Source organism: Echinococcus granulosus, assembly GCF_000524195.1.
Source record: "Echinococcus granulosus chromosome Unknown EG_S00141, whole genome shotgun sequence".
Taxonomy (NCBI): domain Eukaryota; kingdom Metazoa; phylum Platyhelminthes; class Cestoda; order Cyclophyllidea; family Taeniidae; genus Echinococcus; species Echinococcus granulosus.
The window spans coordinates 65,576-92,341 of NW_020170521.1; the positions used below are offsets into that span (position 1 = coordinate 65,576).

The 26,766-nt window shown below is 39.7% G+C and overlaps 3 protein-coding genes across 3 annotated transcripts in view; 2 read left to right on the plus strand and 1 right to left on the minus strand. All coding sequences in view use genetic code 11, as the record gives it.

Annotated features, from left to right (window-relative positions):
• Window positions 1-7,682, plus strand: part of EGR_09290 (TBC1 domain-containing protein) — a gene marked incomplete at both ends in the record, with an annotated part of 11,919 nt that extends 4,237 nt beyond the window's left edge. The window contains 10 exons of the mRNA XM_024498539.1: window positions 634-730; window positions 1,311-1,415; window positions 1,631-1,766; window positions 2,869-2,939; window positions 3,169-3,355; window positions 3,467-3,614; window positions 3,995-4,116; window positions 4,350-4,439; window positions 5,343-5,467; window positions 7,448-7,682. Coding sequence (XP_024347044.1) covers window positions 634-730; window positions 1,311-1,415; window positions 1,631-1,766; window positions 2,869-2,939; window positions 3,169-3,355; window positions 3,467-3,614; window positions 3,995-4,116; window positions 4,350-4,439; window positions 5,343-5,467; window positions 7,448-7,682 — 1,316 coding nt within the window. The remainder of the gene's footprint in view (window positions 1-633; window positions 731-1,310; window positions 1,416-1,630; window positions 1,767-2,868; window positions 2,940-3,168; window positions 3,356-3,466; window positions 3,615-3,994; window positions 4,117-4,349; window positions 4,440-5,342; window positions 5,468-7,447) is intronic.
• A 60-nt stretch (window positions 7,683-7,742) lies between these two features.
• EGR_09291 (hypothetical protein) lies at window positions 7,743-10,052 on the minus strand (the record flags this gene model as incomplete). The annotated part of the gene is made up of 4 exons (XM_024498540.1): window positions 7,743-7,811; window positions 7,894-8,019; window positions 8,087-9,329; window positions 9,952-10,052. 4 exons carry the CDS (start codon window positions 10,050-10,052, stop codon window positions 7,743-7,745), a joined length of 1,539 nt encoding a protein of 512 aa, XP_024347045.1.
• Window positions 10,053-10,147: 95 nt separating this feature from the next.
• On the plus strand, window positions 10,148-18,086 carry EGR_09292 (Rho guanine nucleotide exchange factor; the record flags this gene model as incomplete). The annotated part of the gene is made up of 14 exons (XM_024498541.1): window positions 10,148-10,285; window positions 11,100-11,279; window positions 11,388-11,513; window positions 11,758-11,830; window positions 12,308-12,405; window positions 12,478-12,575; window positions 12,646-12,766; window positions 14,794-14,927; window positions 15,009-15,201; window positions 15,419-15,554; window positions 15,902-16,125; window positions 16,221-16,348; window positions 16,617-16,704; window positions 17,955-18,086. 14 exons carry the CDS (start codon window positions 10,148-10,150, stop codon window positions 18,084-18,086), a joined length of 1,869 nt encoding a protein of 622 aa, XP_024347046.1.
• Between the last annotated feature and the right edge of the window lie 8,680 nt (window positions 18,087-26,766).

Genomic DNA, 26,766 nt, shown 5'->3' on the forward strand with positions numbered 1-26,766 from the left:
CTATAAAACTCGAGTTATGTTCTTCCGTCATGAAACCCACTGGGGAATTGCCTTTTTTAAAAACATTGTTAATCCCCATCACAATAGCTTAAAATGAAAAGTTTCGACAGGACATGCTTGCCTAAGTGTGCCTGCTGACAGCTCATTGTAACCACTACTGGAATCAGAGGCGGGGAAAAACAATCTGACTAGCAAATTCCAAGCTAGGCATGCGAATTTTGGGAATTTGACTTCGAAATCCCCAATATGGAAAGAACTTTGCCGAAAATTAATGATAATTTTTGTCATTTCTGCCTTTAGAACCTCCTCCGCTCTGATTCAAAAACTTACTCTTTCACATCTCTCAAAAGCGGTAAGACCTTGATTTTACCTTGTCTTCTATTTTGCAAGGAAGTAAAAAGTTTACTATAGGGCTTCATGCGTAATTTAATTGGGCTTGCAAATTTACGAATCTTCAAGGCATCAATGCTGTAAAAAATATCTAACCGAAACAAAAATTTACTATCTTCTTAGCTTGGATTTTAAACTCTTTCCATTTTTAATGGGCATACTCAGTTGCAGGCTGTAAAAGCTGCATATACCATTCAATTAAAAGAATAAATATTTCATCATCCACTTTGTAAATATTACTAGGCGTTTTGAAAGCCCGATTTTCCCCTCACGAGGCTACGGACACAACAAGCCCATCGTTAGTGGCCTCTCCTGTTATGGACGACACTCATTTCTTTCCGTACGTGATTAAAATAGAACTACCCAACCGGTCTTGATCTTTCACATTAAATATTTCCATTGCTACTAATGTGAAATAAATAATATGGCTCGAATGATCACCCTTTCCTTTCATGCATTACGGTATACGCCTTATTTAGGGAGGATAAGCCTCAACCCCCATCTTCAACATCACCTTCGCAAGGCAAAACACTGTGAGTCAACTAAGTGTTTATTTCCTGCTTATTTTAGTCAAAAAATGGAGAGACCAAAATAAAATTAAAAAGAAATTTTGCATTTCTACCTATTTTTACGAAGAATTTCTTTCGCGTTGAGGCAGACTTTAAAGATGCATCCAAAGCATCCAAATTCTCCATTGCGCCTATTGTTGGCCCTAAAGACCTCTGTCCTGAAGCCACTATTCCCCATGTTCACCCAAACATAGTAGTTAATAAAGGAAATAGTACATAAAGATTTGCTTAACAGGACTTGGTTACTTAGAAGAGTTCTTCCTACAATCAGTGTAGCTTATTAAGATGTAAAAATGTGACGTCTTTCTGTTCCTGCTGCATAGTAACTTCCATAATTTCCCTCCATCATAGTCACATCGGTTCTGACAGTGGCAGTTTGAGCGAGATGGATGAGGTGAACAACTTCATGAAGGTTGAATTCCAACAGACTTTAGAAAAGATTGAGCGCCTTCGCAAGTGAGTTTATCCTATTAGCTACGCCCAAAATTTGTTGTAATTTGCTTATTTTGATCAAATGCAGAGTAAGCACGCAAACATTTACCATTTCATTTAATGAGGGCTTGAAAAGTGCCTTTTTCAATCGTAACCTTTACTGTGTTAGATAGAAGTAGATTCTGCTTGACTTGAAGATAGTTCCTGTGCTCTGAAACTCTGATTTTTGCATGATTTAGGGTAAATGAAGAAATGGAAAGTGAACTTCATGATCTACGAATAGGCTATGCCTCACTGCTGCAAAGTTGCTACAAGTATAAGCTGGGTGGGGCGTTAGAAAGCGACCGGTATGCTGATCTGCCCATAAGTGACAAGGTAAATGTAATTTATGTACATTTCCTTAAAGTTAATCTACTTTCTGCGGAGCACAAAGTGGGTAAGAGCTGTAACGCCACGAGTCTTTCCAGAAGATGAGAGAAGTCATAATGCTAGGACAGAGAGTATATTGCCAATGCGAAGAAGGACTGGCTGGGGGTTGGGGCTACGGGCACGACTTGGAGGCTAGTGAATCTGAAACGAAGTATTCCAGAGGCCCTTCTACTTTGGAGCACTCCAATTCGTCAGCATACCGCGCCAGTCATCACAATATTGTCAGCACTGTAATAAACCTACAAACCAACCGCGCTAGTCATGGAATTTGCGTGCAACTGATAAGACACTTCACTGCAACGCTACTTACCTCTCTCTGCAATTTCATTGGAATTGAAGTTTTGTCCTATTTTGGGACTCTATTTAAAGGAAGGAGAATGTGCTAGCTTTCTCGTATATCCATCGCTAGTCGTAAGAATACCAGTTCAAAGGCAGAGTCAATTAATGGGGAATAGGATTTAAAACAGTTCTTGCTTTAATGCCATCCAGCCATACATCTAGAGAAGTGAGGGAGGTATCGCGTTTCTTTTATTGACATCTTCATGTCAGTATTGTAGAGAGCTCCACGACGAACTTTTTTTAGATGCTCCACGGCCAGCGTTGCTTCGATCGTTAATTGTATACCCGCAGAACAAGGAACTGAAGTAGATACTGAAAGTAGACGTCATTTTCAATCCTTCCATTAGGGGTCACCACAAATTCATTCACCCGCAGCTTATGTCCTTCTTCCACCACGTCAAGATTTAGCATTCAGGAATTAAAAAAGCCGATTATCCTTTAGAACCATGTTTACCTTCTGCTGCCACCATTTTGGCGCTTCGAGACTACTACGAAGAAGGGAGGCTACTGACAGCCTAGAGGCCATGCTGCCCAGCAAAAGTATAAAATTCGAGCCTTAAATGTCCACAAAGCCAAAGCAAGGAGTTAAATAAATCAGCAAAACATTATGACGCGGCCTAGGGCTTTCCATTCTGATCAAATGTGGACAAGGATTTCTATGGAATATTGTTTAAATGTAGCAAACTAATCCTTTCTCAATACCTTTTAGCACAAAATCCGTGTTGGGCACCTTTTGGAGATTGCCAGAAGAGAAGACCCCAGATTGCCCTCTGCTTCTCTGTAAGCTGCTAAATTGTCAACCTGCAGGGGCAGTTGTTGTACTAGTGATTGTAGACTAGACGGCATTTTAAAATTATTGTTACGATTAAATGCTAAGCACAATTGTGTCAAGTTTTTGAGTACTTACGAGACACATCAAAAAGGAAACCAAAAAGCATATCTTTGGCAAATTCCTCTGTCATTTATCATGGGGTTCACAGTTATCCCTAGTTATTATTGTTCTGCGTAGAATATCATCACGTGGTGGTCATATGAACACCTACGGATTTCAAGAGTCCTTTGAAAAGGAGGAATCAACAATGCTTTACCTCGCTAGTCTTTTACTGGACACCTACAAGTTGAATTCTCCCCCAGAAGAACTGAAAATCGCTCAATGGAATGAAATATTAAATTCGAATTTCAGTCTGGTTCCTAGGGTGAGCGAATTTTTGGAGACACTTAGCAATGAAAACCGAAATAGGAGCATTTCATACCTGATCTATGGTTCGTCACCTCTGAAGTTGTTTTATATATTTCAATTCATTTAGCAACGCTTGAAAGAACTCTGCCGAAGCGGAATTCCAGGTGGAATAAGACCTGAGGTCTGGAAGGAGTTGGTTAAACTTGGTGCCAAACTTTTCCAACTTAATATGGACCCGCAACATTACCAAAATCTTACAGATAGGGTCAAAGATGGTCAGGTGAGTCGACAACTCTCTCACCTATTCATCTAAGTAAGGCAGTAGTCTCAAAACACTCGTTCCTTAGCCTGGAATATGTAAAAGGAGTCCTTTTTGAACATCTGAGGTGCAGTCGTCGCCACATCGTTTCGTAACTGCTAGGTCACTAAATACAAAGATGGGTAAGGATACTACTTTCCAAAAAGCAGAACTTCAAATTACACTTCCACTTATGGGTCTGCCTCATACATAATGTGCATGCGGTTTAGCATAGTTTCGAGTTCCCAGATTTTTCAGCAAATAACTGAAAAAGTATAATCGGACAAATCTTAAGCTAACAATTTCAAAAAGCTGGGAAAAATAAGTTTTTAATGGTTCTGAGTCCCTGTGCTTTAGTTCTCATCCGCTGCAACGTTAATGGGCAGTTCGCTCTGGTCTCTACAATGTGCAGTCATCAACACAGCCTATGTGGAGAAGCCATAGCAACTGTTAACTGGAATGATTGTTCTAATAGGTCAGTTCTTTAAAACCACTTTTAAAAGACAAGGAAGTCGACTTTAAGACATCCAAATGCAGAAAATTTTAGCTATGGGAGAGGTTGCGTGATACCCTAGGAAAGAATACGAAGGACATCTTAAAAACGTTTTTTTGAAGGGTTTATCGTATCTGAGCACTTCCACTATCTTTCAAGTCATGCATACCTAAGGAACTTGTATTTTCTGTATACCTTTAAGCCGTTCTCGTTATGTAGGTTGATTCTTCCTGCCGGCGTCAAATTACGCTGGACGTGCTGCGCACCTTTCCTAACCACGTTGCATTCAATAGACCGGAGGGATTTGGAGTAAGTTGCTCAAAATGTTTTTACAATTGTGTATTTCATTCGGATGGGGCAGAAGTGAAGAACTGAGCCGAAGACTGCTGCGGCTGATTGTGGCACTTTAGTAGCAATGTATTTTTGCCAAAATATTACAGAAGTATGCAAAGAATTTGGATAGGGGTTATTACTTTATGATCAAAATCACGCTAGAGACGACAGGGTGACGCCTTGTGAGATGCGCTGTTTGGTATGGACAGGAGAGTCTCTAAGAACAAAGTGTTATTCCAACTGTTATGAGTACGTGGACTCTTTCTTAACTCCTGATAATGTAGGATTGGATGAGGAGCTAATGGCATAAGCAGTTTTGAAGGGTAGAAAACTGAAATGTCAAAGAGTTCCGGGGAAAATAAGGTGACTAGCACCTACACTACCTATTAACAACTGACAGAATGGCGACTTTGCATGTCTATTCAAAGCAATTGTCTTGTTTTCGGCAAGAAATGTTACCAATTTTCGAAGCTAAGGTTACTAAATAAGCTGATCATAAATTCCCTCTTTCAAGCATTGCCTTTGTTGGATTAGCTCAAAATGGAACCATTTACAGGAGAGTTAATGTGCTCCAAGGGTTGAAATTCTTGAAGCTTTTCAAGAAAATAGAAACACATATTTTTCAAGATCCGATTAAATTAATGAGAGATATAAAACAGAATGTAAAGATTTAGCTTATGTTTGTCACTTAATGTTATCCCATTTCTACTTAAGAAGTGTTCGTGAGAGAAAGGATATTTGATTTGCAATGACTATCACTTCAAGGCTATGGTTCTAGGTGGGCTATTAGGCGTAGAGCCAAAAGAAAGCTAACACTATGAAAAACTACTTTCGTGTGAGGCTTCAGCAAAGTAAAGCAAATTTTGGCTGGTATTTTAGGTTCAGAAAATGCAGGAGGTGTTACAGGCCTTCACCATCCACAATCAAGAAGTAGGATACTGCCAGGGCATGAACTTCATAGTTGGAAATGCCTCACTCTTCCTCGATAAAGAAACCACTTTCTGGTAAGTAGATGCGTTGAAAAAAAATGTTAATTGGTCTGCTTCAGACACAACACCCTTGAGTGCCTGAGCAGATAATTAGTGAGTCAACATTCGGTTTTTGACGCTGTCAAAAATTTGATTAAGTATACGAAGTAAGTCTACAAAATAACGAAATAGTTTTAGATTAGATCCTTTGCAAATGTGCTTTTGATGTGGAAACAGGGACTGGCGTGACTGATGTGTTAGGTGACCGGGAAAAGTACCTGAGTTTTCAGCACAGCTCACCGAGTCTACCTATTTTAATTAGTGGGGAATTGTCAAATGGATGCCATCATCTGTGCGTTATAAAGTAGTGGCGGAACCTAATAGTTGAAATCCCAATTCACTTGCTAGATAAAGTGATTGAGACTCATTTCCCAGGATGCCGTAGAAGCCAGCTTTTTGTAAAATTTGCTGTAGACCATTCAAAAGAGGCGCATGGCATGTCATCCAAATGTTCTCCTCAGAATTAAATGGATGGAACGGGTAATTTGACACAGTTGTTTGATCACTTTAGAACAGATGCATGCGGTTAGGAAGGGTCTCCAATTCTTAATAACAATGATAGAATACAGTCTTTCTCACACAATTTGGCTGTCCAGTCATGGTGGGAAGTGATAATCTTAGCAGACTAAAAACATCCAGAGACCGTCAATTTGCTGCTTTCTACCTCATATGCGAGATGGAATAAATAAAAGGCAAAATGAGGACAGATCTACAGCTCTCTAGAACTTCTCTGAAGACGAATTAAGACAGTACTTTGGGCCAGTCATCGAATTTGCTTGCAAATGCGAAGTTAACTGACAGCAGTGTCGCTGCTCCCTCTTGGCACTTCTACTGGGTCTGGAGTTTCGTTCTTTTTGCGAACCGTATCGGGCAGCGGGGAATTGAGCTGACCATCCCATATATATATCGCTAGTTGGTAGAACGCTGGCCTAAAAGCATAGCCATTTAATCAAGGATGGGTTTAAATCAACATTGTGGGCATAAGGTTTGGCGTCTGTTCCTCCTTTCTATTTTGTTCTCACTTCAGTGCTAATTACCAATATATTAACAAAAGCTTAATTCAGCTAGTAGAGAAGTGAAGGTGGTATCACGTGTTTACTTAGTAGACATCTTAATACAGGCACCGTAGACAGTTCTGTAAGGGACTTTTCTAGTTGGTTTATGGCTTGTTTTGTTTCATTTGCTAAAAGCTTTCCTGCAGACCACTAAGATGGGATAGTTGCCGAAGCTAGATGTCGTTTTCAACTCTCATTTTAGGGGTCGCCACCGTAGCACCTATCTGAAGCCTATGTACTTCCACCGCTCTAAGGCTTATCACTCAGCGGTAGAAATTAGGGGAGTCGTGCATTAAGACCAGATTTGCTTTTCGCTGCCACTAATAGTACGCCTCGAGACTGCTAAAAATAAAGGAAGACACAGTACTTTGGGCAGAACTTGTATATTCGACATGCAGTGGGGCTTGGGACTACTAATATGACCCGGGGGCCGGCCCATCTGGCGAAGGTACAATGGCGAAGCACCCAAGTGGCCCCTTTACCAAAGCCAAGATTTAACCAAACGATCAGCTTGTTATATATATATATGTATTAACCCATTTGAAAGACAGAAGCAGAAGTGGATAGGGATTATGGACTTATCTTCCTCCCCATTTTCGAACTCAAAAGCTTCGAAGTTCCATTTAAATCGCCTGATTTTTTACCCAATTTAGAAGTAAATATTGGCGTCCCTTACAGGCTTCAATGGCCTTGTTATCCCAATCAGGCGCTTCAATAAGGATTCTGGTCCTAAACACAGGATTATTTTTTTACTTCTTTGAAAACTCGTCGAAATTTTTTATTACCTGGACATCGGGATCTTTAACTAGCCCCCAAATAACTTTTATAAATTTAACTAGGATCCTAGCGAAACATGTTATGTATCCCATATTATTAAGTAATCCTCCTTGTTGTCTGCTAGGCTGTTGGTGCTGATCGTTGAACGCTACTTCCCACAGAAATACTTTAATGAGGGCCTCATCGCCGCACAGGCTGATCAGATCGTTCTGCGGGATCTGATTGCCAAGTACTGCCCCAGAATTGCGAAAGCTATGCAGGAACTCGAAGTCGACATATCAACAATCACTCTAAATTGGTTCATTGCCGTCTATGTCAGCACTGTCCCCATCGAAGTGAGTACTTTTTCAGTAAAATAAAAGTGAAAAGTTTATTATTTTATTTATTTAATGTCTAGTAGAGTACAATTATGAAAGATGTCAAATCAGTGAGCTTGAAAATGTTTGCTTCGCCAGCCACTCTTCACTCTTCTTCCTCAGGACCGATAACTCTAAATTAAAAAAAAAGAGAGGAAAATCAGCTGAGAATCCTTTTTTAAAAAGTTTTAATTTAAAAATTAGCTAGCCGAACTTTAATTGGTACGTCATCTGCGAGGTCATAAGAAGTGCCCTTTAGAGTATAGGCTTGAACACCATCAACAAATGACACCATGACTTCCTGTATGACCTCCACAGCCTTTTGCAATGAAGTGGCAGCCTCAAGGGAAAAAAAAGTTTTACTTAACAAAAATAATACCAAAAAAGTAGTTAGGAATGAAACACACCTGATAAATGTTGTCCTTTACTTCGTAAAGGCTCTGAACGATGTCCATGCGAAGGGACTTAAACCATGGAGCATTCAATTGGACGGTTTTGTTAGCGGTTGCGGCGTATGTTTTCACAGTTGCTACACGACTATTCGAGATATCTGCATCGGTTCCTTCCGTTGTGGAGCCACCTAGGGGCGGTGAACTTGAACCGTCAGGTCCCACAACGGCTTCTGACGTTCCTGTGGTTGTCTCCTTTATTACTTCCTCCATCCCAACATTCTCTACTTTTTCTTCCAGAATTTCTTCCTCTTCAACATTTTTGGTATAAATCGACTCCTCGGCTGTATTTTCATCTACAGTAGAATCCGTGCTTGTTGATTGTTCGGTAGCAAGTGAAGTCGCTTTTGCGGTCACTTCGCTGTCCCACTCATGGATCTCGGTGTCTTCAAGCCTATTTTCTGCATCACTAAAAACACCAGCTGAGCTCTCAGCGATTCCTTTCTTCTCGATTGTCAAGGTTTCCTCTTCTCCTTGATCAATTTTAGCCGCTTGAGTTGATGGAGCTTCCGACGGATTTATAGAGTGATCACTCAGTTTTTCAGTTTCCATGGTACCGGTGATATCAACTGGTACTTCATTAGCATTCTTGGTATCAGGGTTTGGCGAAGTCTCGTTTTCATTTGCTTTATTTTCTTGATTTATGTTTTCGATGGTGGATCCCGTGTCGACGGTTACAGCAGTTAAAGCTTCATCATCTCCGGCATTAGCTTTACCTGTTAAAACCTCCTCCCTCTTCTCTTCAGATTCATTTACATGGCCTTCTTCAACATCTTGCATAGTTCCCTCTTCACCTTCTACTTTGCTTTCCGGGTATGCACTTTCACCAGTAGAATCCTTGTCATCGAAAACTGTAGTAGCATTTTCATTGAACTCTTCCGTATTCATTTTAAGTCCTCCTTTAATGGTTGCAGCGTTCCTGTCCGCCTCAATACCTGATGAATCAGTAGACTCATACTCCTTAGTGACGTGAGCGCTGTCGTTAATCACTGCTTCAAGAGACTGCTCTGTCACACCACTGCCTTCGTGTTCCCCAACTTCAAACTCAAGTGTAGACTGTTCTGTGCCATATTCAGGGAAATTCGATGATTCAGAGTATCCAGTGTTTGTTTGCATAATTAATGGAGTCGACGTTGCGCTGATAGCGTCAGTTGCAAAAGTGTAACCTGTATTCTTTGGCATTGTTATAGCGCCATCTATTCTAGAATGAAAAGTGTGCGCTATGATAGCCCAAATTAAATTAGTTTTCTGTGGGGGTACGTGAAGTTAAAACCAGTTCTGCGTTGGAAAAATGGGGAAATAAGTCACGCTCATGCATTATGTCAAATATTTCTTTGTCCCTTTTTGTAGTCTTTAGAATTTCATACGAGTTTTTGAAGTTTAGACCGAAGTTACTATCTATAGCTAGCTAAATACTAATATAAAAAATCGGGAAATGTCCCTTCTGAAAAAGCATAATTTTGGAAGTTGATCGAAACCCCTAGACTCTATTTGATTTTTATCTGCATTGCTTCAGTTGACAGGTTGACATCTGTTACAAAGATGACAATATAAAATTCCACAATGCAAAACAAAGAATTACTCAGTTATAATTTTCTTAAAAAATGCTTCCGACCCCAAGTATAACAAATTTAATCTACCTGACGGGCTATTGATTTGCTCACAGAGGTCTCAAGAGCAAACTGTCAAATGCCAACGAGTTCTACCTCTTTAAAGTGGTCTTCCATTTCTTTTCCACTTAGGCTACATGTCACAACTGCAAACCTAGACTTTTGAAAACTAAGTCCTTTTGTGGGTTCAGTCTAATGCTAAAATAAACTTACTTGAGACCGAATTCTTTATCACCTTGGCCACCCCCAGTGACGAAGGCGAATGTCGGCTGCGTGGCAGTGAGTAAAGATAGGATAAAAGCGAGAGCCCACATGTCTCTCCTGTCTGTTTGCCCTTGCAAGTGAAGGGCTCGTTGTCTGTCGAATATTTATATCCGCTGGTACGTGCACCAATGTTGCAACTTACCCAATGCCAAGAGCATATGAATTCGGCACCCTGATACCCAATCACACTCCAATCAAGCGATACATTCAATGGACTTTGGCCCGATACTTTTTGTCGAGTGTTGAATTTTTTCAACAATCTAACCAACTGTCAAGGTGTGAAGTGAATACCTTCCTTGGGTGTGCATTACGGCCAGCCTCAAATCAATCTACGGGGTGCCAAACGTCGAAACTAATGTCCATTTGTAACTACGATGAAAATTACTCGTCAGTATCCCTAAATTGTTCTGAAAATATGGTTATGCTTTACATGTATGCCTAGAATATTTAACTGATGCACCATATCTTTTTTTCTTGGTAATTTCCTTAAATAAATGCACTGCTAACATGTTGGCATCATCGCTTTACAGGTGATAGGTATTTATCCGTAAAACTGGAACTCGAGAGTGAAAAATGGACAATAGTTACAGCACATTACCAGTAAATAGATTTGATTTATTACAGTTAAAACAATCAGCTCAATTTGTCAATAATTATGCCATAATTTTGATTAAAAATATTCCATTTCTAATTCTTATGCGCAGACTTAGGCGGTGAGGTGGCAGAACCGTCTGCCTTATCGCCTCTTTCTTCGTTCCATTTACAATGTATTTTAATATTGCACTTGGATAATAAAGCGGAGGCGGATATCAACTGTCGGCTCAAAAAGGCTACATTTGGTCGAATTTGAACCTCTTGGAAATTGTTACCTTGTGGAGGACTTTGGTCATGCCATGTTATACCGATTCGGCGTTCAATGCCCCCTGATTAAACTCACCTCGTATCGCCTTTAAATCTTATCCAGCACACTTTCTGTATCCATTTTCGGTGGGTTAAAAGCGTCTTAAAACAAAGCAACCTCTGAACCCGGTCGGATAAAAAAGTAGCTCGGATAGGTTTTTTCTTTAACCGGGAGGTTTTTCTGCCTATCCTGCTAGACACTTCTGCGCATATGGGATGTGTTTCTTTTGGAGGGCGAAAAGGTCCTCTTTCGCGTAGCCATTGCGCTTCTCTTGCAACAGCAAGATATCCTCCTCCGACAATCGGACACTCTGGCCTTCTGGAAGAGCATGAAGATAGCCGTGAGCCTTGTTTATGACTACGAGGAGCTTCTTAGTGTAAGTTGGCGCAGAGGATAATGTGTTTCCGCACGAAATAGATGCATATATAGCAGTCGAAACCCCAATCCTCAATCTTGTTAGTGAAGGTAGTTGTACTTCTACTAGATTGCTTTCAACGGCTTTAAAATGGTCAAACGCAAGGAACTCAAGTCTCGTCGGGAGGCAAAGATGCGTGAGTTGGAGAAGCGTCACCAACTAAGCTGCGCTTTGGACGAACTTAAAGCGAAAGGAGTAAGATATTCTTTTTTACGCCCCTACTCTGGCAATCTTTCCTAGTTTATAGTACCATAAAAATCAGAAGTCTCCCGAAAATTTTAAAGTTGTATGATAAAACACCGTTGAGTACTTCCTACCGGTACACCATTTGAAAGTCCGAAGCTACTTGCAAAACGTGCATGCTGAAAATTATAATTCAGAAGTTATTTGAACCTTTTCCCACTTTAATAAACCAATATTTTATATTTTTCATGTAAAGCAAGTGAATAATATTTCCGGTAGGGATGCACCTCAATCTCCCCGGACTTTCTTCGCGTCTGCACTGGATGAATGTACGTCGCATTATCTAGCCAAAGTTGTGGAAGTTCACTAGTTTTAATCGTGATGTGTTTTTTGTTTCAATGAGTACCATAGAGACGACCTATTCATTTATATGCTAGGCGATAATCAAGACACAGGACAATAGACTTTTAGGGAACGGTAATTTTCATGTCGCACGTTCTACTGACTCCCTTGTCCACCCACTAGTTTTGCTTCAGGTGATTCAAGTATGAACATGTTTGTAGGCGCAGGGTGAGATTACTATCTGCAGCAACGTCGATAGATGGCAAACATTCAAAGAATTAAAAGTTGTTCGTCTCAGTACCTGGCCTATGGAAGACTGGTAATAGATACAAATGATTAACTGCTCATTTAGAACACTTAATCCTCTCTGTGTGACTGCCACTCCTTAAACTCTCCAAGTATTTAAAGTAAATGAACACACACTAGTCACTTATACTTATAACCCAAATTTTTTTCTTTCCCAGCGTCTCCATGTTTCATAATGAGCTGCGCTGAAAACGATTCATACGTGTTGAAATTGGGTAACACTGACGAAGACGTTTATTATGCCATCGAGGGCCGGGTACTTTCTGATTGGCAAATTTGTTGATTGTAAAATCCCTAAGCTCTTAACCGCTGTGCCTTTTTTTTGTAGTTTGACGCACCAATCACGTGCGCAGCATGGATAAAAGACAGTCATATTTTACTAGGCTCAGCAAAAGGCTACCTCTACGCATATGATATCGGACCGAAGTGAGTCCTGTCGCTTGGGTGGTATTCTAGTTTTTACCTTTATGCTGCCAAATTTCCCTGTGTTTTGTAGACAAAAGACATGGGAACTAAAAATGTCTGGTGGCATAACAGCTATTACAATTGATCGACAAAGGGGTGGAACAAAACACGCATTTGTGGGAACGGCTAATGGAATACTCAGTCTCATTGTGGTAACTATTGCTCTACTTAATTAATTCAGTAGTATCTAAGCCTAAGTAACAGTCTCATCTATTCAATGTTCCATTGTCAACTTTATGTCTGAAGCATTAATATTAGTGGATTTTACCAAATCTGCAATGTCCTACAAAGTATAGTTTGTCTCAGAAGACAATGATGCATACCGGTCTGGAAAGAGCTAGCAAAAGCTAATTAAGTAGCGGAGGATCGGAGAGACTTCCTAAGTCAGACTTACAAAACATTTATGCTACTACATAGCTTCTGATTATTTTTAAGCGGCATCCTCGGTACATCCTTCATCACAAATTGAGATGATCTATGAAGTAGGTTTCATCGGGTCCGATGAATGTGATTTGAGCTGGCCTGCCTTGTGAGCCAAGTTGAACATGATTTCAAAGATGCTTTTCACGAAAGTGGCTGCTGATCAGTCTAAACAGACGCTGAACAAAGTGATGTAGTATCCTAGGTAGGATGATGGATTCGTTTCTGGTGAATAATCGCCTAAAGATAGGTTTATGAGGCTTAGGAGGGCCAAAACCTATTGAGCTTGACGTGTGAAGTACAACTTCTAGCAATGCGACTAACCGTAGTCGTGAAGGAAGCTACTAAAACCTATGAAAGCGACTAACACGACTTAATAGATGGTAATAAGCACTTTGAATTGCTTACTGACTGGCTTACTCGTGATAAGAAATGGCCTTTGTACTGAGATGCTCCTTAGGCGAAAGGGTATATCCAAACACATAAACACCTCCGAGGTATCCGCCGCTTCATTCCTTCATGACCCTGTTTCTTGTGCTAATATGTGCGTGCATGAGTGTGATACAACTCGGTGATCTCCACGAAGGGCGTCTTCTTAAGGAACAGCCAGGACTAATTGCCCAATGGGAGTAATGTACCATTCTTATAAGACTACCCAAGACGTTAGGCCTCAACCCTCAGCGCACGACCGTAAGGAAAATTATAATTTGGAGTGGAGAAGAGGAATGGCTTCTTTTTCTTTAGGCTCCAGTCTTCATATTTTTGATAGTGTTTCATGGAGTTTTTATTGGCGGCATGTAAAATAGGGAAGACAATTAATTAATAAAGTAAGATTGATAGGCAGGTAGGTAGAAACTCAGGCAGTTAAAGTTATGAATTCTTTTGGCTTCTGGGGATGCAACGCCGTGTAAATGTGTAATCCACAGCTAGCCTGAGCCTAGTTTTATTAGTGGTGATTAGATCAAGGAAGAATTTAGGAGGCTTTCTGCAGGTTTTAATTCTTACATTAAAATCGTAGAAACTTTTGCAGGTGTCTTTCTTTAGGGCAAAACCGGGTTGGTATTGGGAGCTCACACCACTTCAGTTTCTTAGCGTCATTTCAGAAGGCTGAGTTGGATATGCGCCGGTTAAAACTAAAAGAATTTTTTGTCCAGAGCTCACTCTCGATACTGCCTGATACTAATTTGGTAGGATGAACCACAGGGTGAAGCTGTTTGGTAAAACGCAGAATAGTAAGTGGCTTTGTGGCGCTATGCTTTGTATTTAGCCTCAGCCATGCCCTACCCCTTCCACCCAGTTTACTCACGAAATTCTAGTGTTACGAGGAGGAGTCAAATCAGGCTCATTAGTCGTCTGAGCCAGTCTAGCCCCAGTTTAGTCCAGACCTTCCCTGTTACTTTAGTCTCGTTTCCTTACTGACCCTCGCACGAAGTTTGTGTCTCAATCGGTAGTCAAAATTCAACCCTCTATCTCTAGCAAGTCCTCTCGGATTTGGCCATTCTCAGCAGGCACTTGCCCTCGTTGAAAGTTTGGTATCAAACTGAGCCACCGAAAAAGCTCTTTGATCTTGTAATAGGCATCTCGGTCTAGGCATAGCATTTTACGCTATAAACGAACATAAGAACTTGGTGACTAGTGATTAAGATAGAACGAGTAGGTAAAATGCGACTAGAGTGTAATTTAAAGCACAAAAGAATGAAAAACCTACATATTATTTTTGAAGAGTGTAAATGAACCAATAATACCACTTCCATTATAGGATTTGACAGGTGAAACAGCTCCACGTGATCTGTACAGTCAAACCCTTGGATTCATAGCTGTCTCATTCATCTCCATTATTGACACACAATTATGGTGTGCTTGCGGTTGCGTCTTGGAGGTATTTGATGTAACGTAAGTTTAAAGCATTTAGTCTACTTGACACTTTTACTTATCGTTTAACACGAAATGATCATCGACTACCTTTTCCTTAAGGACTTTTGACCATATACGTAAAATTACGGTGTCAGAAAACCCATTGGACAGTATCTGCTGTCTTGCTCCTTGCTCAAACGGTGTTTGGATTTCATTGGTTGGAAAGACCTCACTCAAACTCTTATCCACCAGCACATTTGAACCCACCTGCTACTGCGACATTAGCAGATACCTACCGTCAAGGGGCTCCAATGTAAGATCATAGTTCTTATCACAGACAAAATCATTCTTGTTGTGATATCGTGGGGAGTAAATAAATCTGAAAATGACATGAGTGGCTTGAGTTGATTGTGTATGGGGGAAATTTAACTATCGCATTAAAAACTCTAGATACCTTAGTCTGGTTTCCAGTGCACATGTTTTCCCGCTTAAAGTAATCTTGACGAAACATCTTTGCTTTTTTGAACCAGGCCTTACTGGAAAGCGAAAACCCGGATAGAGTGACTGCGGTACTGGCGAACGATTCTTATCTCTTTATTGGCACTGGCTCGGGTATCGTTTGCATCTACAAGACGCTAAAGTGGAAAAATTCAACCCTACCACACGGTAAGCTGTGTTTTTAAAAAAAGGACTCAGTAAATATTCTTATCTACCCTAGGGCATACAGCCTATCAGCTAGTAGAGTAAGATCATTGCATGATAGAAAAGAGCTGATTAATCTGCTCATTGGGTCCCTCTGATTAAAAATCTCGGATAAAAGAAGACTTTTAACTAAAAGCATTTTAATGTCAAGGAATATAAATAGTCCTTACTTTAAAGCTAATCCACGTATTGTCAAGAATAAATCGGACTTAACAAACTCATTTAGCATAGCAAATTTGACATCTTAGGGGAGCCTTATTTACAGACTTGTCAAAACATATTTCAAGAGAAACGAATCCCTTTCCAAACAGTAAAAAAATTGCAAACATCGACTCGTCACAGTATAAACATCTCCGAATACAAAACCAGTCCAAAGATACTAAGCCGGAGTTTGCATCGCCTTACCAGCAAGGAAGAAGGTGACTCTGATATTGATGAAGTTCCTTGCAATGCAGCACCTGAGATTGGGTCACCGAGGTCAGGTTCACAAGACGCTATCAATTTCTCTTCCTGCACCGATACTACTGTTGAAGATGTAAGTTAAATGCCTTATAATTCTCATTTGAGCCAAGACAGAACCGGTTAGTAGATGCTCAAATCTGCATAAATTTGCTTGTTTTTATTGCGTAGGAAAAGCCGACTCTACTCAAGGGCGCAGTACCAAGGATGAGGGGTCCTTTAGTTAACTCTCTCAACCTTCTCTTCAACATAAAGTCACAGATTACGGAGTCCCCGATTCGAGCCTTTTTACAAGTGACGTAAGCTAAAATTCCTGACAAAAATAACAATCGGTTTGAATCCATCTATAATTCAATTGACATGTGGTGAATGCTAGCCAAATTTGACTGTAGAGTTTTCTATAGGAAAAGAGAATTTAATCTAAAACTTACTTTTTGTGCCAAACAAGAGGCAATTTGTACGCATTTTGTTGAGAAAATAAAAATCAAAAAAACTGACTATAATGTAAAAGGGCGCATAACCAATGATTTTGGCTAACCCCACTACCTTCCTTTTAACAAATGGCAGGAATAAACAAGGGAACTGCATCGTATCCATCTCCCAGCGCAGTAATGAGGATGATGCCGTCCTCAAGTGGGTGCAGAAAAACAAGGGCGTAAGTTATTTTATGGAAATTTGGATTAAAAGCCGAAGTATATCTTAAGTGTTCAGTTGAGAGGTGGCTGATGACAGGCAGTTGTGTCAATTCCACTGTTCTTAAAGCCAAATTTAGTCACTCAAGGGACGATCGGTGGAGAATTATGTCAGGTTATTCAGTTAGAACAAAAGTCTATGTTGAGGGTATTTGCTCAGTTGCAAAGTTGGTCAACAAAAGCCAAGCTGCAGTTGATTATCCAATGATTAGTGCAACGTTTCCTTTTAGTCAAGTTGGGTTTTGGAAGACATATGCACTTCCACATTGCTAACGTCACCTTGAAAATAGGAGTTTTACCATATGGCACCGCTAACAGAACTTACTGAAACAGCTTACTCTTGAATTAAGAAACTTATTCTTCTAAAGGTGTAACTGTTGTGATTCTTACTTATCCTCTTTAGGCCAGCATAATTTGAAAGAGGCAGGGGTACTAAACAAAGACGCTTCCTTATTTAATCTACAGGAATAAAAACCTATTTGGCACTGTGACAACACCTTTATATTGGTCATTCACAAGGGTATAAGGCCATTAGTGATGAATTTATTAACAACATTAAATAAATCTGCGCGGAACCGATTTTTCTTACGGTCACTTTGAGCGCATTTTACAATGTCTCTAGATAAGCTGTTTGTCCCTATCAGGAGGGATTAACGACCATGGTGATAAATTTCTTCTGAAGCCTTTTAACACCCCGAGTAGAACCCTTAGGACGATATGGGGCGTAAAAGTCGGAATAGGGCTTTGCTGCAAGCGCACAAAAGAGATGATGAGCTATTGGTTGCTATGCGGTCATTATAGTAACCAAAAGCTGCCAAGACTGTAGGGCCCGCGTACCTTATCTTACAGCTTAAAGATGTGTACTTTTAAAGGGCAACTACGTTAGAAACATTACTCTCACTCATAGTCTCATAAATAAAACAGTCGCAGAGGCGTTATTGCTATTTTTCTCCACTTTGTGTAGACTAAAAATAATTTGTCCAAATCCTCTTCCATAGTTAGCCATTGCATTACAACAGAAATGGCTTTTTGTGCAGTAAATAGAAATCTTGTCAAGTAAAAACTCAAATTCTGAATTTACGACTAGTGTGGCTTTTAGATTTTGGTTCCAGTTTATTTTCGACATTTTGAAGTGAAACTTGACGATTCCTAGGGTTACAAAGTTTAAGAATTAGTTGCAATAATGTCAAATATCTGATTGTTTTATCTCAAGGGATGCCCGTGGACAAATGAGCCTATGTTTGAACTCTGCTTGAAGGATTCAACACCAATTCTTCCTGGTTACTTAAAGAGTGCAACGCTACGAAAAATACCCTCCGTTGATTCGACATTTCACCTCCAGTGATTTGTTATTCGCTTAATTTTGGAGCAAGCCATTTTTAATAAAGGTTTTTTCATCATAACTGGATGACTTTTGTAGTGTTAGTACTACAAGAGGAAGATAAAATCTTGCCACAAAATACTTCCTAAGCATCCATGGTATATAATAATAGAATCGCTGACAAAATTATAATATTTTCAGTCAGTTCTGTAAATTGATAAGCATTTACTTGTTAGATATACTGCAGCCTCCCAGTTTCTTTCTTTCTGAAGAAGGAAGTCATAACATTAGGGAAGAGACCACGCATTGCCGACGTACAGAAGAGTTGAGGGCAACTGGCATGATCCGGAGATTATGCTGTATAGCAAAAGTGCAAAAGCCCGGATTTGAATACTCGCGAAACCAAAATGTAAAGATAAACAACTAATCAGTGTTACAAAGGTTTGGCACACACTGGTGGAAACAAGGGTGGCTGTCCTTCAGGTTCGGTTTTGCTTTCCTCTGCCACCAATGCAGAGCTTCAAGACTTCCCTGAAGGCAAAAGAAGGCATACTACTTAGGCGGAGCATACAAAGCTGACCTACAGAAGGACTGGGTGCTGATGGCGCAGCTCTGAGACCATGCTGCCTACCAGAGGTGAGGAAGTGGGGCCTTAAGCGCCTGCACAATCACAACAACAAGTAATTAAGGCTCTACAATCCAGTTGTCCACAAGATTTAAAACAAGCACTTATCAATACAATATTTATGCACGCCTTATCCTCACTAGCAAGATTATCCAAAATTACTTCAAGGCTAAACACGGTCCACTCCTCCAATACAATGTACAACAGGATTTGACAAAAAAAACGATAATTTGCCCCAAACACCGCTGCGAATGTGAACCTTCATGAAACATTTACACGCGGAACAAAACAAAGAGCGTAAAGTTACAAAATTAACTAACTGGGACTTGAGTTAACGTGCACTTTCAGCTTTTGCCGAATGGAAAGTTCACAAATAATTGTACAATTTTATGAGTTAGGAGAGAAGTGCGAATCTCGGTTCGCTATGATACCTTCCATTTGATTTTGTGTTTAAACAATATCTGCTTGGGTGAGAAACAGGAGTTGAACATTATCCAGGCATGTTATAACTAATGCGCTGCCATCGAATTGTATTGGAAGAGCATCAAAGAAGTCGGAAGGACATAAAATATTTTATGACCTCAAATGAGAAGAAAATGGGTTAAAATGTACTGCTCTGTTTTTTCAGTTTGCGCTTCTGCTCAAATTGTTCCTGTGATCAGTGAGAAGTTAATGTAGCGCTTGAGACTTCCATGTAGGTGAAAGACATAATACACGGGCAGAATGTGTATTACTAACATACAGAAGGGTTATGGGTCTACTAGTCTGGCTTGGAGACCAATCCACCCGGTATGGTACAATAAAGGAGCACCTCGGTGACCTTACCGAAACCGAGAGTTAAACAAATAACTACCGGATTACACTGCTACAGAAGCGTTAATGTCCGAGATGGGTAGCATTCTTTTTTTTATAAAACAAGAATTTTTCGAGCAAGATTTACTTCTTTAACTCGAAATCATTTAATAGGGGTTCAAAAATTTTAATTACCGGGCAAGAAAATAGGACATCCATGGTGAGATTACTGGCTGTTTTTAATTTGAAATGAATAAAGTGTTTAGAAATTAACCAAGAAAATATTTCAGATTGTAAAATTATTTTCAGATAAAAGTACATTTTTCAAGCAGAATGCGCTAAAGCATTATCCACATTCTTCTCACTTTGTTTGAAGTTTCAGTAGACCAAGCCTGATTATGGTGAGATAAAGGGAACAAACGCACCCATTATGGGTGATTGCCCGATAAAATGGGGCTAATGAGAAGCAACTGAAAGCCAAGCTGATGACTTTAAAAGTTAGTTGGCTCCACCACCTAAATAATGCCGCTTTGACAAAAACGTTTTGTTAGACTAAAACATATTGAGACCAACTTTCCATCAGTGCAAAGACGGGACTTTTGAAGAACTTGTAAGGGTGGCAATAAAGCGTCATTAGTCGCCATTGATATTTCTATTGTCACACGAATTTACGTAGGAGTAATTTTTTCTCCTTCACTACTTTGTTTATCCATTAGACACAAAAAAGTATAAACTGATGTCATTTAGATGATAAATTCAATTACAAAAAGAAGGCAGACTGGGAACTCATTTTGCCTTCTCTAAGGGCTCGTGGAAGTAACTGCCGCATTTGTTTAGAGGCACTACCGACAAATCAATGCAGATAAAACAGTTATCTCAAAAGGCTTTATAAAACCTTGTCCCCATTGCTGACTTAAATGTATTTAAAAGAATGGATAAATATTTGTATGTAAAACCGGAACCCTTGAATTTACAAGTCTATAGCCCAATGAACGAATCTATATTGGCTAAAGAAAGCTTAGGTTTTGAATTTATGAATATTTGCCAGTGGAGAGGTCAGTTATCCAGCCTTAAAATACCTATACCGGGAGAACGTTTCAAAGAGAGATGTATTGTAGCCCCTTGAGATATTTATGGAAAAAAAAGAAGTCAGAATACTAGGACAGAATATGTATCTTCGACGGACGGTTGGGATCGGGGCTACTGCCATGCCTCGGAGGCTAGGTTGCCCGGTGGAGGTATATTCGTAGAGTTCAAAGCGAACGTTTAACAAAACCCATAGTTGTACAAAAAATTTAATGTTTTGCATGGCCCTTATCCGCTTTCTAGCGTAGTCCTCGGCGCTTCCCTTGGTTAACCTTCCGCTTCAGTCACCAAAACGCAATGTCTGATGTAAAAAAAACAACCAAGAACTAGCCTCACTAGTCGTCAAATTTGCAGGCAACTGAGGGGGTATTTTACCTCAACAGCACCAAATTGCTATGGTCATTCTACTGGAGTTGGAGTTCTACCTAGAGGCAGAATCATTTAATAGGGGGCACTGTTTAAAATAGTTTTATGATGATAAGGCTTTAAGTGTACTTCTCCTTGCCACTTTGATCTCACTTCAGTGATTTTCAGCCACATCTCTCTGGGGTCTATTCAGGTAGCAGAGAGCTGGAGAAGGTATCGCGTTAGCACTTAATTAACATCTCAGCGAGTTCACTGCATGTACCGCTTCACTTGTTAATTGCTTTCATGCAGAACACGAAATTGTATTAGTTGCCGAAGGGGGAAGCCATTTTCAGACCTTTTGCTAAGGATTTTTACATATTCTCCCATCCCCATTGCGCTAGAGTTTATTACTCAGTAGTAGAATTTAGAATAACTGTCATTTGTAGCAGATTTCACTTTCCGCTGCCACAGTTGTGGCAAATACTCGAACAGAATATGTATTGTCGATATACGGAAAAGTTTGGGGGTTATTGACGTGGCCCAGCTGCTAGGCTTCTTGGTGGGAGGACAGTGGCTAAGCCGCGCGTCGCAGACGGCTGACTGAGGTGGTTTTCCAACTGGGAGCTAGGGACATTATCAAGAACCATTAACAGTCGCTTAGAAGTCCTGGTTCTGGACGCCTGGCCGACACAAACCATCAAGAAGTAGCGATTAAAGCATCCATGCCTGCGTGAAAAATTGAAAATTAAGCACACAGTGTACACTTAGGATTGCCTAAAGAATGTATAAAATGAGGAAATTGACAGGTTACATCTGCCGAAAGAGGTTGGGTCATCCTGCTAGTATAAGGTTCTGGTTCGCCTTTAACGCTCTCTACACTGATAAGGTTGAAAGCGAAAGTCTTCGATTCTATTTGTTGGGCTAATTACAACGACAGCAGGGCTCAATTAAAGGTTTTCAACGGTTTAATCTGCAATGCAACGTTTTATGACTAGACTTTGATTTGGTTTACTTCCTATGCATAATTTAATCCCGGGGGTTCTCGAACCTTTTGATTTCTTTTATATCTCATTTCTTTTACTTTCAATGCAATTAATTGAATGATTTACCCCTAAACTCGTACTTGAGTAATACACTGCAAAATTGAGTTCAAAATCAAAACTTCTAGTTAACTTTTTTAAACGAAAGGATTTTGTAAATGTTCACACCAAAAGCCTAGTTGACAGTTTCCGTCAAATGGTTCCTGAGTAAAAAAGTGTTCCACCAAGATCCCTGATTACTGCATGGCACCAAACTTGTATGCCACTCGGAATACATTTTGACTATTATGTTTACGTCCCTGATCAACCTAAAAACTTCACATTAAAAATTAGACAAAAGAGATTTTTCTCATTAAAGTTGACGGCAATTGCTTCTCATCGGGCCAGAAAGTGCAAATGGGCAGAAATGAGTTGATCAGAAGCATCTACGAGATAGTATATGATGAGGATTAGCAAGTAGTGAATATTTATGTTTAATGAAATAAAATTTTTAGGCATCAAGCATGTCAAAGAACAAATTATCAACCCACTCCTTTGGGATAGGAAATATTTTGCCAACAAAAAGATGCCTTCCCCTTTTTTCTCAGCGTTCAATTCTGACTTTGCCAAATGGCAAAACGTGTTTTGTTGCTGGACAAAAAATGGTTTCATTGAGGTGGGGCTGCTATTAGTCAGGGGATGTAACGAATCTTTGTGAAAGATTGGCATTTGATCACAACTACTAAAACCTATAAAGCTCACTGCAATTCAGCATCAAAGTGCTAAAGCAACCGGGTTTGCATCAAACACTTCATAAAGATTTAGGACAATTATATACACGCTCAAACACTCAACCTTTTCCCTTGATAGTCCGTGATAGATGATAATAGCAGGAGGAGCTAAGAAGGACAGAAAGCGATTCTTTTTTGTTCTTTGATTAAACTACTTTAGCCAATTATGGTCATTAAATTTTACCACCTATTAGACCACATCTTTAACTGATTAGGTGTCAAGCTCCGGTAGACATGGGAGCCGATTTTTCCAGTCGAAAAGCCGACTTAGGCAACAGTTGTTTTCTCCTACTTGGGCAGCTTAGGAGAATAACTTCGCGGAAAATGAGACCCCATGTGAGATTTTCTATGATAGTGTGATGTTTAGTGGAGGATTTCACTACTTGAAGCAAGGAAAATTAAAAAATACCATAACTAGGTTACTTTAAATAAAACTTGTGTAAAACTCTGACTTGTCTTTCCTCACAATTTGTCTAATTTATCAAATCATGATTGGCATGGTATTTTGGCATATCCCATCATTCCCTTTTTCCTTAAAACTCAATGACCACTCAGAAACTAAATTATCTCTCTCAAAAAAAAGTTAATGGAAAATTCCACCAAAATAAGTGTTTGCAAGTGTATCCTAACATAATTTTACTGAAAACTTTATGGGTATCAGTATGGGCGTGTCCAACTTCAAATGATATCCGGTAGTTTCTAACTTCCGCAGTAAAATCGGTTTCCGCTGTCATCAACATTTATCCACATAGGCACTTCGAAATATAGTCTGGATGTTCATGAATAAGCATTCCGGTTTTAATGTGTCGCGAGGGAGTTTAAGCTTCCCTACTTAAAAAAGGGGACATGTTGGGGGAGAAAAGCCAATTAAAACCAACTATTCTGAAGACATTAATTATGTACCATGCTGTAATGAATTAAATTAACTCGTAGAGGTTTGTGATTAAGACTGCAAAACATGGGTGGATAAGCCCTAGTCTTTCATGTGGGTACATTTCAATCCCATCTCTAGCAGTTTTATGCTATGTGGACTCCGCGTGTCATGAAATGTTGAAATCACCCGACGGATGTGACTTGAGCATGCCTGGCCTACGAGCCTAGTCGGACTCGATTTCAGAGATGATGCTCAAATCAGTTTCTTGAATAATTCAAGGATCTTTTAAAGAAGGCTTTGAATATAGTGGCAGAAAGTGCCACCAAGAATCAAATGGTAAAATAATTAAATCCCAATGATAAATCACTCATGGGTAGTATAGTCTTGCTGAAAGCCCCCCTAATTCTAGGTAATAATAAAGCATCACTTGTCAATAGTGCTTAAAACAATTTGGTTTTTTGTGAAGACAACTTTCATATCACTGACTATCCTCAAATAGCTCCTAAGTGCTGCACAATTTTAAGATATCCACTACTTTTTCTTCAAAAGACTGGGCAGTAGGGAAACAGGACAGACAGTAAAAATACTTGAAACAAGCATAGACGTGGCTGGTATTGGATATTTTCTGGTCCTTCTTGGATAAAAAGAATGACAATTTTCTTACATTCTGGCTATTTGCGATTTTAAGAGCCAATGCGACTATCAATGAGGGTTTGAGATGACTAGCGCCCATCATCGGGATGATTTCACTCGCATGGATTTTGCTAAGCATAATAGGTAGAGACTGCTTAAATCAGCTTTATTGTGATAAGAATAGCCATGTTTTCAGTACAAAAATTTACAACTTTTAGGACATACCTGAGAAGCCTACCTTAGTAAATACTACCTTACACTGCGCTTCTTTGATCCAAAGGCTTGAATTAAAAAAAGTTTTTCACGTATCATACCTACTGATTCAGCACGTGTTTTGGGCTTTTCTCACCATATATCACGCAAGATTACCACCACAAGCTAACTGAGCTTTTATTAGAAAGTATACTACGCCACCGGGTACACTTTCAAAGTAATTTCAACCACACCCTCCTTCAGGTGATCTGGTAAATGGTACATTTGAAACGCCGTAACAAACTGTAACTGCGACCGATGTGATCGAAATTGGAGCCTAAAAAACCTCTTGACGACGGTTTTTTGAACTCTGATTGTTTTAACGGAAAGGAGCAAATCGAAATCTTATAAGGATTTGCATACATCGAACCCATTTAAAATCCCTTGTCAAATAAAAGGAAGGTGCTTAGTAAAAGTCGGAAATGTTTGAAGCAGCATTTAGTGCGGTCGCGTGTGCTTCTTTTCAAACAGGCTTGACCAATTGACATGGTGTAATGTAATAATTCAGTTTACTTCAAACTCAATCTTGGTAACGAATCAGTTAGGGCTCCACCACTGTACATCCTCCAGGCAGCCTGGCCTCTGATCCATGCCAGTAGTCTGCAAAAGTACATCAACGATGCACAGCATGTATTCTTTTGTCTTCAGAAAAGTCTCACACTCTACATACAGCCTCACCAGTTTTTTAACAAAAAATGAAATTGGAGCTTCATGGCGAGTAAACGATGTTGGAAGCCGATTATTATGGACGTCACAGATTACCCTTTTTTACACATTTGCCGACGTTTCTGATACGTGTGTCACCACAATGGATACCACATTTGCCTTGAAGAAATCATATCCTTTCTTCTTCCTCCGTTAGTTTATTCCTCAAAACACTTACTAGCCCAAAAAAATAAATTTGGGTTAAAAGCCCATTAAAACCCATAAATAAAGTCCCATTCAGTTGCGTTTGCAAAATTAAAAACAACCAAACGCTTCAAAACTTTTGAAATCATTAGCCCTAGTTTACCATTTTATAAGTTAATAAATGCACTTCTTCAGCATTAAAGAAATTAATTTTTCATAGAAACTTAGACGCTTTACCTACTTTGTTAAAGAATCAGAGCACAAAAGACGAAAGGCGCGTGAGCATTCACTTTATAGTTCGCCAGCGGGATTCTTATTTATCAAAGACTACGCAAAGATACTGAAAGTCACATTGGAAGGTAAAAGAAGAGAAAACTTTATTCCCGTCATTTTGTACTATTTATGTTCCTTCTCTCTGCCTGTGCCTTAACATCCCATCCATTTTTGTAAAGCGGTCATGTGCTGCGACTTTTGCAGTCAATTACGGTTACATGGTAACTCGCACATGCTAAGGGGGTAACGCCTTTTGGAAAATTCCATCGTGAAGGAGATATTATGCAACTTTATTTAGTTAGACTACTAGATATTTGTACTGATATATTATAGAGTGGACTAAAATATCAAAGAACTCTGATCGAATTTTTCTCTAGTCAATGTTTAAAAGATCAAGTGTAGTACTTTGCTAGTTCAACTTCCCGTTTTGATTTCTCGGGTACTTTGGGTTTCTCTTTTGTACTTCAGCTGCGAAGCATGACCTTCTGGCCATACCAGTAGTCTCCAGCTCTTCTACCTTTTGGCAAAACACATTGGCCCTGGTAATTTGTCTACTTTCGGGTTCAGAGAAGTCTTAGACTCCACACAATTTCCTAAATTGTAGCCACCAGATTTAAAAGCATTTGATTTTACAATTTACCGTTCGGTTTGCGCTAAGAGGAAGTAACTCAATCAATCTGCTTATTTTTAGTCCATTTTTTCCTTTTAGGTGAACTATTCAAAATAAACAAAAAGTTTGTTAATTTGATAGTCTTTGGCTTTGATAAGTGCTTTACGTAATTGTTTTCATCGTACAAAGAGGGATTAAGGCTTTTGAAACCTCTAAGGGAGAAATTGGGACTTTCTAGTACAAAGGCAGTAAATTGCAAATTAAATACACAAATCATCTAGGCTGACTTGGGTATAATACGGCGGAGTTAACAACACCGCCTTTTCTATCAAAACAAACGCCAGAATGGCAATAGTCCCTGACAAGCCCGGCTGGGGGGGGGGGTGGGGGACGAAAAACACCTAAAAATTTGCCTTTGGTCAACTAATACCGCGTCAGAATTGTCCTTGCCAATTAACTTGGAACCCAGTCACAGGCAGTAGCCAATCAAAACGGCGGACCGGTTTAGCATGGGCGTACAAATGCAAGTGACTTCATTAATGCCACAAAAAT